The sequence below is a fragment of the Malania oleifera genome, chromosome 2 (genome assembly GCF_029873635.1).
Source record: "Malania oleifera isolate guangnan ecotype guangnan chromosome 2, ASM2987363v1, whole genome shotgun sequence".
Lineage (NCBI taxonomy): Eukaryota > Viridiplantae > Streptophyta > Magnoliopsida > Santalales > Ximeniaceae > Malania > Malania oleifera.
In genome coordinates, this window is record NC_080418.1 from 65,871,133 (window position 1) to 65,882,678 (window position 11,546).

The following is an 11,546-nucleotide window of genomic DNA, read 5'->3' on the forward strand; positions in this document are numbered from 1 at the left end:
ATGACACATGTTGATGCTCACATAAACTTTTGGACTTCAATGAATTGATTTGCTTATCCATGTTTATGTAAATTGAAGTATTCTGTATGTTCACATTGAAATTTAATTCAACAACACAGATAAACCTTAGAAAGGGGAAGAAGAAAATTGAGTGACACAAGGAAATATATTCTGCAGTACAATTTTGAAACATAGAATATTTTTTCTCTTTGGAAATAAAAAAGGGAGAACGAAATAAAGGGGAAGAATTATATGGAGAAGTTGTACTAGAAAAAAGATTGCATATTCTACAATGTGTATAAACTTCATTGTGTATAAATTATATTGCTATATTACTAAATTCTAAATTATGCATTATCTTTTTTTTTTTTATCAGTAAAAGTAAATGTATATTAATCAAATATGTACGTACAAGCATACTCTGGGCATACCCAGAGGGGACACATGCTCAGTCCCAGTTATATTGCATAACACTATAGTCAAGAAGCTAAATCATAGCCCATCTACCATACCATCCAACAGTAATAGCAACATAATAAATGTAAATAGAAAAAGTACATTTACAATATTGGCTAACCTAGGATTCCAAAATTGTTGCTTTAGAGATCCATGAAGAGTCCTTTCCAAAACTCAGGGCAACCAATAAGTTGCATCTGAGTTGTTGCTTCAAACGGAGTTACAACATCCAAAGGAGTTTAGTCTGAAACCAACCATAGTTGATAACTGGAAATAGACTAAAGAGCCATCACACTTATATTTTTCTGGAGTCACTCCAACAAAGAACAACACTTCAGCCAAAACTGCCAACAAAACTGAAACTGAAGCCATCCAAGCTGAGACTGACCAAATCCAGATAACTGCAGCAGTGATATTGCTTCAAAACTGATCCAACAGAATCTTATTAGAACAACAGAATCAAAACTGTAGTAACTCCAGCCTGTGTGCAATGGTTAAACCTGAGACCAGCAATAGATTGAACCCAGATTATAAAACTGTCCTAGCACAAGATAGAAACTCCACTCTGAGGCCACCCAGAAATCCAACCTCTGCTACAATCAACTGTATCAATCCAACACCAGGGGAGAACCATTTCCATATAGTATCAGATTTGGTAATTTTTTATACAAGACTCTAAGTACTTGAGTCTGGATAAGTTTGATAATGGCTTCTATCGGAGTATCAACATTTTCAAATTTACCTTTGTTTCTGAAATGCCAGATGCAGTAGAAAATTGCAGCAAGGCCAACCCTCTTAGCCATTGATTGTGCTCCCTTCCCATTAGCTTCTTATTTTAACCATTTTAGTGCAGCTTTTATAGTACTTATGGATCTAGTGCATCTAGTCCATATTTTTATAGTTTCCCAGACTTCTTTGGCAACCTTGCATTTGAAGAAAAGGTGTGCCTCAGATTCTTTTTCTATTTTACATAGAGCACATACCCCATCTCTGTTTGCTCCAAAAAGTTTGTTATTTGTCAATAGTTTGTTCTTAGCACTCAACCAAAGGATGAAAGAGTGCTTTGGAGTTCCTCCATTTTTCCATACACAGTGGAACAATGGGGCTTGTGTCCATTGGTTTAATAGATGTTGTGTATTTTCAGGGCTTCCAGAATTCTGAATCAATAGGTTTTTAATCTCAACAATTTTCTTGAACAATGAGGACTCCTCATATATTGCGATGGCCTCCCAAATGCTGCCATTCCTGAGGTATATTTGATTTATCCATTTTGACCATAGCGTATCCTTCTTTTTATGAATGTTCCGAAGAGTTTTTGCAAGCAGTGCCCTATTCTAGGTCTTCATATCGAATACACCAAGGCCACCTTCAGTCTTAGGAAGACAAATATCTTTCTAAGACACCAAGGGTTTGGCTCTATTGCCCCATAAGAAAACTCTGCACAATCTGATAATTTGCTTAAACACTGCCATTGGGATAGGGAAGATAGAGAGCCAGAAACACTCCATGCCTTGCACTACTGAATTAATCAGCTCCAGTTTCCCAGCATACGACAGAGTTTTAATTGGCCATGAGTCAATGGTGTTACCAATTCTGGAAACCAAAAGGGCATAATGTGTCACATTGAGCCTTGTGGATGCCAATGGAATCTCCAGGTATTTGAATGGAAAGAAACCTTCCTGAAAGCCAGTGAGGTCTTTAATATTTTCAAGATCAAAGGAACTCAGCCCTGCTAAATATAGGGTTGACTTCAGAGGATTAGCCTTCAGCCCTGAACACTTAGAAAAACTATTCAGGCCATCCACCAGTTTCTTAACTGAACCATAATCACCTCTGGAAAATAGGATGAGATCATCTGCGAATGCAAGATGTGTGATTTTCAGCTCTCCACATCCGGGGTGAAAATTGAAGCTTTTACCATCATTCAGACCCTTCATAATTCTTGATAAGTACTCAAGACATAGAACAAAAAAAAAGGAGATAAAGAGTCCCCTTGTCTCAACCCTCTCTTACCTTTGAAAAATCCATGTAAGCTACCATTTAAGGAAAGAGAGTATGTCGTGGTTGTCACACACTTCATCACCCATTTCACCATTTTATTTGGGAATTATAGTTTAACTAGTATGTCATTAAGGAATTTCCATGATATAGAGTCATAAGATTTTTTCAGATCAATCTTCATCATACATCTTGGGGAGATCCTTATTCTGGCATACTTTCTTACCAATTCTTGCACTAAATAGATGTTTTCAACCATATATCTCTGTTTCACAAAAGCTGACTGGGAAACATTAACAATATCTTCAAGTATTGGGCTGATTCTGTTTGCTAAAATCTTAGCAATTACTTTGTATACAACATTACAACATGAAATGGGTCTGAAATCCATCACTGAGTTAAAGTGCTGGGATTTAGAAATTACCACCAGGGTTGTGTGATTAATTTGTTTCAACGTCTTACCTCTTTCAAAAAACTTTTTAACAGCCTCACAGAACTCCTTTCCTATGGTGCCTCAAGCTATTTTGAAAAAGCTGGCTGTATATCCATCAGGTCCAAGGGATTTTCCATCTCCTATACTGAATAGGGCTTGTTTAATCTCCTCTTTTGACACCTTCCTTATCATTTGAATGGACTGGTCATTATTCAGGACAAGGCCTCTAGCTATAATTTCATTTTCAAGTTGTGAACGTTCATACTCAGTTCCCAGAAGACCTTCATAGAATTTCACAAATTCTGAAGCCACCTGAGACAGAGAATCTGTAAATTCCCCATTCTCTTTCTTCAATTTTGCATTATGTTTTCTGGTATTGTTTCTTTTCAGCAGGGCATAAAAGAATTTAGAGTTCCTATCACTCGTATTTAGATAGTCATTTTTGACTTGTTGAGAAACAAAGCACTTGTTAGCCTTCTCTAGTCTGATTGCTTCTTCTCTCTTCAACCTGACCTCTTTTTGTAGATCACGATTTTCAGGATCATCATGCAAGGATTGTTGGGCCAACTTCAATTCTGAAGAAGCAATTTATGCTTTGTTTGAGATGTGGGCAAAATGAACAGAATTTAAATTTCTAAGGGGCATCTTTAGAGCTTTCAACTTCATGACTAGATTATACATTCTATACCCGTGGACATCTTTTCTCCAAGATTCCTTCACAACCTCTTGGAAGCTAGGATGCTGACCCCACTTGTTAAAGTATTTAAAGGGTCTCTTCCCTAATTCATTCTCCATAAGAAAGCTTGGACCATGTAGTGCCATTTGATCAAGTGAGAAAGCAGCCAGAGGAATTCATGTCACATAGTCCACATTCAAAAAGCATTGCCTTATATCTTTTGTTTCATATGCAGTTACAAGTTTTCCATTGGATTTTTCATTTGGCAGTAACACACTGTTGAAATCTCCAATTAGCATCCTGGGTCCAGGATATTTATTCCCAAAGACACATATGGAGTGCCATAGTGGTCTTCTATTCACAATTGTATGAAAACCATAGACAAAGCTAACGAAAAAAATTTTAGATGTTATTTATTCTCGTATGTTTGTCATCATCAAAAAGGGGGAGATTGTTGACTTTATGAGTCCAATCCTGTTTCGATAATGACAAATCACTTGGTATTTAACTTGTGCGATTGAGTTTTTGAATAGGATCATGATTTAGAATGCACGATCGGTAAACTTGTATGGAAGCTACGAGAAACCTAAAGTACATATCACTTGGCTCAATCCATGGAACTAGAGGAATAAAAAGATGAAGAAGAAAGCTTCAAGTTCAAGATTTTCAATGGGAATGGGTATTTAGAATTGAATGTCTTTATATATGTCATATGATATAATTTGAAACTCAAACATTCACTAGACTGACCTTAGGACTCATGCATTTCATGAAAGATTCATTTACATTAGTTCTAGGTTGAAAGAATTTTTAAAGGCAAATTGTAGAGGCCTCGTTGACAAATGCATAAAGGCCACTTGGCGATGAACAATGTTTTCTCGTTGAAAAAATATATTGAGAGCCCAAAAAGTTCATACAGTGCTCTCATCTACGAACTCATAGTCTCGTTGACGAACGAGTGTTGTACACTGGTTGACGAACGTACCCATTAGTTGACAAAGGTTGCGGCTCAGAATGACCTCAACGCAAATACGTACGAAAACCTTTATTTTTAAATGATCCAATGGCCAAGATTTAATCTAATAGCGAGAATACTATTTAAACATACCCTAAACCCTAGAGACATAAGAATAAACACTTTAGAGAGACTAATCTTGTTATCTTGTGCTAAGTGTGCCTCCATTCCAAAGATTTTGCCAACACTCTACTGCATTCATATTCGTTGGGCAAATCATCTCAGCTTTTCAAAGGGATTTCATCTACACATCTTGCAAGCAATCCTTGGTGATTGAGGTTTGATAAATAAGAGATTTATTTGTGGATTCAATATTTATATCAAAGGTTTTTCATCTCTCAAACCCTTATATCTAATATCTTTATTAAGAAGAAAAATCCTTGTTTTAGTACTTGAAAAGTTTATTTGAGAAAGGCTTTTGCTAAAGTTTGAATCTTTGTAGACATTCAAGTTTATATTTTACACAAAGATTTCATCTTACTATATTATTGCAAAAACTTTTGATAAGAAAATCCTAAGGATTCTAAAATACATAACCATGAGAAATCCTGTTGAAAAATATTGACTTGTGTTCAGATCTTTAAAGACATTTTATCATATTTATATCTATATACAAAGATCATATATTTTTTGATACACAAATATCATTGAAAACATCTTACCCAATCATTGAGCTTCATGTTTTATCATATGATTATGTGCTAGGATTTATGTTGTATTCACTAGCTTAGTTAGAAGCATTTTGAGTTATTGCAAAAATTTTATTCATTATCTTGTATTCATGATTCGTGCTGTGAACTGGGGTTGAGGAGGAAGCTACGCCTTGTGTAAGTAGCGAATTCTAAGGGAACCTCCGTCCCAGTTAAAGGAGCAAATTTTTAGTGGAATCCTTGAGTGGGTTGCTCAAGGCGAGGACATAGGTTGGGGTAGGCCAAACCTCGTAAAAATCAAGTTTGCATCTCTCTTCCCTTAACTCTTTTTAATTTCTTCTTGCATTTAAATTATCTTCTTATTGTGTATGTATTGAAAATTTGGTATGTTTATGAGTAATTGGGTAAAATTGTATGCTTGATAAAGACACACGTTAAATTGATTAATCGTGAAACATTGAGTTAGTTGTTAAGTAGCTTGCAAGTTTGTAATTGATAGTTTTCAAAATTAGAACTTGAAGGACTTGATTTTAAAAATACCCAATTCACCCCCTCTCTTGGGATAACACCAAAATTCACATACCCAAATGGTGTTTTGCCCATGAAGTGCTGGTGGTAACCTTGTCACAAAATCTATAAAAAATGTGTTCCCATTTCCACTCAGGAATGTGAAGTGGTTGTAGTGGCCCTGCTAGTCTCTGATGTTCAGCCTTCACCTGCTGACACGTAAGACATTACTCTATGAATCTGACAATTTCTCTTTTCATGTTGTTCCACCAGAAAAGTTTTCAAAAATCCTGATGCATCTTGGTGCTTTCTAGATGCACTGTATAAAGAGAGCGATGAGCTTCTTCTAGAATTGTTCTTTTAATCTCTCCATCATTGGGTACACAGAATATGGTTTGAAACCTCAAAACCTTGTCATTTGAGATGTTAAAGTCCGCCCTCAGTCCACTTTGTACCTTACCTATAATCTTCACCAACTTTGTATCTTTCATCTATGCAGCCTTAATCTTTTCCAGTAAGGTCAGTTGGATTACCAGGTTAGTAATGAAAGCCTGATTATTTCCCTCCACTATTTCCACACCAAATTTTTCTAGATCCATCATGATTTGATGTTGGGTTACCACTGCTGAGACTGATGCATTTAATGACTTTCGGCTTAACGCATCTGCTACCACATTAGTTTTCCCCGGGTGGTAGTTGATGATTCAATCATAGTCCTTGATCAATTCTAACCATCTCCTTTGTCTCATGTTCAATTCTTTTTGTGTGAAGAAGTACTTGAGACTTTTATAGTCTGTGAAAATCTCACACCTTTCACCATACAGGTAGTGTCTTCAGATCTTCAATGCAAATACCATAGCTGTTAGTTCCAAATCGTACGTAGGATAATTCTTCTCATACTCCTTAAGTTATTGGGAAGCATATGCAATGACTTCCCTTGTTGCATTAAATTGCACCCAAGCCTTTTCTGATATGCATCACTGTAAATCACAAAACCACCGTCCCCTGAAAGAATTGTCCATACTGGAGCAGTGATGAGTCGTTGCTTTAATTCTTAGAAGCTTTGCTCACATTCATCAATTCACTTATACTTCACCTTCTTTCTTGTCAACTTCATTAAAGGACCTGATAATTTAGAAAACACTTCCACGAATTGGCAATAATATCTTGCCAAACCTAAGAAACTCCTAATCTCATTCTTTGGTCTTTCCTAATCCACTACTGCCTCTATTTTACTTGGTTCCACAAAAATACTATCTTTGGATATCACATGTCCTAAGAATGCAACTCTTTCTAGTCAGAACTCACATTTCTTAAATTTGGCATAAAGCTTCTTTTCTCTTAGCACCTGGAGTACTAACCTTAAAATGGTTTTCATGCTCCTCGAGACTCTTTGAATAAATCAAAATATCATCAATAAATGCCATCATAGATTGATTCAGATATTCCTAAAAAACCCTATTCATAAGGTCTATAAATGCAGTAGGAGCATTGGTTAGTCCGAATGACATAACTAAGAATTCATAGTGACCATATCTAGTTCAGAATGCAGTCTTTGGAACATCCTCTGACTTGACTTTCACCTGATGGTACCCTAATCGGAGACCGATCTTGGAGAATACTTTTGTTCCCTGAAGTTGGTCAAACAAGTCATCTATACGAGATAATGGGTACTTGTTCTTAATTGTCACCTTATTTATTTTCTGGTAATCAATACACATTCTCATCAACCCGTATTTCTTTTTAATAAATAGAACCGGTGCTCCCCATGGTGACACACTGGGTCTGATGAATCCTTTATCCAGAAACTCTTGTAATTGCTTCTTCAATTCTTTCAATTCTGCTGGAGCCATTTTGTATGGAGCCTTAGAGATTGGTGTCGTTCCTGGAAGTAGGTCGATAGCAAACTCAACCTCACAATCGGAAGGCAACCCAAATAAGTCCTCCGGAAATACATTAGAGAATTCCCTCACTCACTACAAAAAATAAGGTTATTAGTGAAGGATCAAAACCATCACTAATAATCATAAAACCGTCACTAATAGTATTAGTGACGAATTTATAACTATTAGTGACGATTTTAAATTAGTTTGTATATCTGCCGTTACTACTAATTATTAGTGATGAATTTTAAAACCGTCACTAATAATATAGTATTAGTGACGGATTATAACAATCACTAAAACCCCAATACCGTCACTATAAATTTTATATTGGCTCGACACAAATTCGTCACTAATAGTAGGGTATTAGTGACGAATCTCAAAACCGTCACTAATACTCTACTATTAGTGATGAATCCTGAAATCGTCACTAATAGTATAGTATTAGTGATGGTTTTGATCATTCACCAATATTTATAGACAATTATTAGTGAGGGTTTTCAAACTGTCACTCATAATTTAAAATTAATATTTTTTTTAATCATCAATTCTTGTGAAAATTTGTAATTACATTTTCGCATAGATAACATTAAACCATAATTATTAAAAAGATTCATAAATTATTAAAAAATATAATTTAAAATCAAATACAAATACATTATACAAATTTCAAATGTTTTATACATGAATCTCATATGTTCAGATAACAAAAAAAATACAAAAAAAATAAAAAGCTGCATCCGACTGTAGTGCTTGACATCATGTTAATGTTGTGACAACCACAAACCTGAAAAATTAAGAATTATAAAGAAAAAAATTTAGTAAACGATTTTTGACCATATACGTACTATAAGTATCAATGATTTGATAGAAAAATAATCAAACATTCGTACAAAGTTAAAAAATAATAATACTATTTGAAATAGCTAAGTTTAATCAATTTTGAGAAATTTTGGTAGTATCTCTTCTATAAATAGGACATTTTCCATAGATATATGTTTAAAACTTGGGTATTTATACTAAACAGTTCACAATAATCCAACCAGTAATTAATGAATTTTATGAGTGCACAAGATCTTCATATAATCAGCATTAAATAATGTAATGTGTTTATGCATCCCATAATCCATATCAGAATATAGTTCTATGAAAAAATAGAATGAGAAGTTGGTAATAGTTTACATGATTTCTTTAGTACTAAAAAACAACTATAATAATCAGATAATGCAAATGAGTCCATTTTTGATAGAATTTTCATTTAGCATATGCAAAAGCAAATTTAGAGATGAAGTTTAAAATTCATTTAAACTTCACTCATCTTTTAAAAAATGTTTTAACATTTAGCACACTATAATCATTCTCACAAATATGGTATATGACTTTGATTATTTTGGGAGAAATTTAACAAATTTTCGGCAGCATGCCGTCAGTAATATTTTCCAAACCTTTAAGTTACAAAAACATGCAATTTAGAAGATTTTTGCATCATACAGATGCTCAATGTGCTCAAAACAACCTTATAACTCAAAAATAAAAGACAATGATATGCATAAAAGTCCATAGGATTATGTTTTCAAAATCATAGAAGTTTTGAAAAAAATTTTGCTGGCATTTCCCCTATAAATAGGACATTTTCCATAGAGATGTGTTCTAAACCTGGGTGTTTACACTAAACAGTTCAGAATAATCCAACCAGTAATGACTGCATCTTATAAGTGGTACAAAACCAAAAAAAAAAAAAGTAAGCTTTGAAACACTATGATCAATTTAAATTTATATACACACACACACACACATACAAACATACATACATACATACATAAAGATCTTTATTTTGACTAGATTTTATGCATGCTTTTGATTTTCGTTTCCCTAATTGGGTCTTAAGTTGGGAGTTTAATGTTGTTAGATCTTCAGTTAAGGAGTTGGGAGGCTCCTGTATTACTTGTAGGCTATAGTGTTTGTGTGACAACCGGAAGAATAATGGTATTTAAATAATAAAAAGAAAGGAAAATGGAAACAGGAACAGAAGGAGGCAATTGACGACGTTGCATTTTGGATGGGATAATCCCAAGGAATTTTTCAGCTTCTCGTCCACAAACACAGGGGACTCGTCGACGAGGGTATAAGAGGAGCTCGTCGATGAGAAGATGTCGAGAGATGATTTTTGGAAGCCTGAAATTCATCGACGAGGGTTGAAGTTCGCCGACGAACTTTCTATAGGACTTGTCAACGAGGTGATGTGGCTCGTCGACGAATCCCGCAAGATAAATAGGGTAAAACGTGATTTGTCAGTCACTTTCCTGCGCAGAACTTCTCTCTCTCTCTTACCCTTCGGTTCCTCCTCCTTCTCTCTTCGATTTCAGGCCGAATTTTCGCCGGTTTGAGGATCCGAAGCCACCATGACGCTCTTGGAAAAGTTCTCTGCAAGTCTGCTAGAGCGGATCGTTGGTGGGGCTGAGTTGGAAAACATCCCAAATCCAGGGTAAGGCTTTATACTCAATATTTGGATTTTTGATAGTTGTAGAAAACGTGGTACCTGTAGAAATACTGAAGTATAGTTCTGGGAAATGTTGTTTTCAGGATGTTGAACGGGGAACCTTGCGGGTGCAGGAGTGTTTGATTTAAGGGCTTTTCAAGAATCAGGTAAGGGGATAAACTAAACTAGTATTTTATGAAAAACATGTATATTGTTATAGCATTTGATTTTAAGAAAATAAATATATTTATATATGTATGATTTATATTTGGGAAATTATTGTTGAAAATGATGGTATGTTAGATATATGAAAAATCTGTTTCGCATGGCATGAGTAGAAATTGTTATGAAATACTATTTTCTCGGAATGTATTAATGTTACAGATTTTTATAATGGAAAAATCGGCATACAAGCCGAGATTTTTATATATGTTTCCCGGCCTACGGGCTGAGCTATGTGTATGATTTGCTGAAGTACGGGCTGAGCTATGGAAATGAATTGCCAGCGTACGGGCCGTGTTATGGATATGATTTGCCAATATACGGGCCAAGCTATGGAAATGAATTGCCAGCGTACGGTCTGTGCTATGGATATGATTTACTAGCGTATGAGCCGAGCTACGGTAAAATATGAAATGCCGGCGTACAGGTCGATGATTTTCATGATATATTTATATATGAAAAATGATATGGTTGATTTGATAATTAATGATATGAGATATCCATGTATCACAGTTTCAGTATATGTTATATGATATCAGAACTTGGTTGGCTTGGTCAAGGCTAGCACTTGCATGGTACCGTTGCTATGTGTCCATGGTCATCATGATCATGATATTTGTGTTAACGCCGCTGTACAGAGTGGTATGAGATTGGATGGTCGATGTGGTTTTTAAGAAGTGTATGAGCGCCCCTGGTGTACGGACTAAGTCTGGCAGACCCATCAGATTCACAGACTATACTTTCGACTTGGCAGTGGTCGGCCAGCCACTATCAGGTCTCGCCTTCGGGCCACACAACCCAGTCATGTGGGGGTAATACATGACAACAGCTAGCTAACCTACCAGGGATGTTTTTGTATTATATTTTATGAGATGAATTATGATTATGAAAATGTAGTATGTTCTGCCATGCTATGATGATATATACGTTTTCCCAAATATGACATGACAGTTTACTAGATATGTTTCTATATGATTTATGTATAACACGGAATACTCATGTTACCACACACTAGTATTAGTTTATTTGCCTTACTGAGAGGTGTCTCACCCTGAATTTTATAAACATTTTAGGAGCCCCTGATAGGAGAGCGGGTAAAGCCCCGTTGATCTAGTACGATTGGTCTGCCCTTCTAGAAGGGTAAGTGTTTTGATAGGGTCGGATGTACTTTGTGGGATGGCCCTAGTTATCTTTTCGGTTGTGTACTGTGTGTATATAAATACAGTG

The 11,546-nt window shown here is 35.4% G+C and overlaps 1 protein-coding gene across 1 annotated transcript; it reads right to left on the reverse strand.

The window, feature by feature from the left end:
- Positions 1 to 767: 767 nt before the first annotated feature.
- On the reverse strand, positions 768 to 2,845 carry LOC131148225 (uncharacterized). Its single transcript, XM_058097952.1, has 3 exons — positions 2,681 to 2,845; positions 1,967 to 2,387; positions 768 to 937 (listed from the first exon to the last, which is right to left on the reverse strand). Exons 1-3 carry the CDS (start codon positions 2,843 to 2,845, stop codon positions 768 to 770), a joined length of 756 nt encoding a protein of 251 aa, XP_057953935.1.
- Between the last annotated feature and the right edge of the window lie 8,701 nt (positions 2,846 to 11,546).

Excerpts from the sequence above, each read along its gene's own strand:
- LOC131148225 (XM_058097952.1), bottom strand. The coding sequence starts at position 2,845 with ATGGATTTCAGACCCATTTCATGTTGTAATGTTGTATACAAAGTAATT. Across the intron at positions 2,388-2,680 it reads TCTATTTAGTGCAAGAATTG|GGTCTGAATGATGGTAAAAG; the intron begins GTAAGAAAGTAT and ends AGAATTATGAAG. Across the intron at positions 938-1,966 it reads GATTAATTCAGTAGTGCAAG|GCTGGAGTTACTACAGTTTT; the intron begins GCATGGAGTGTT and ends CATTGCACACAG.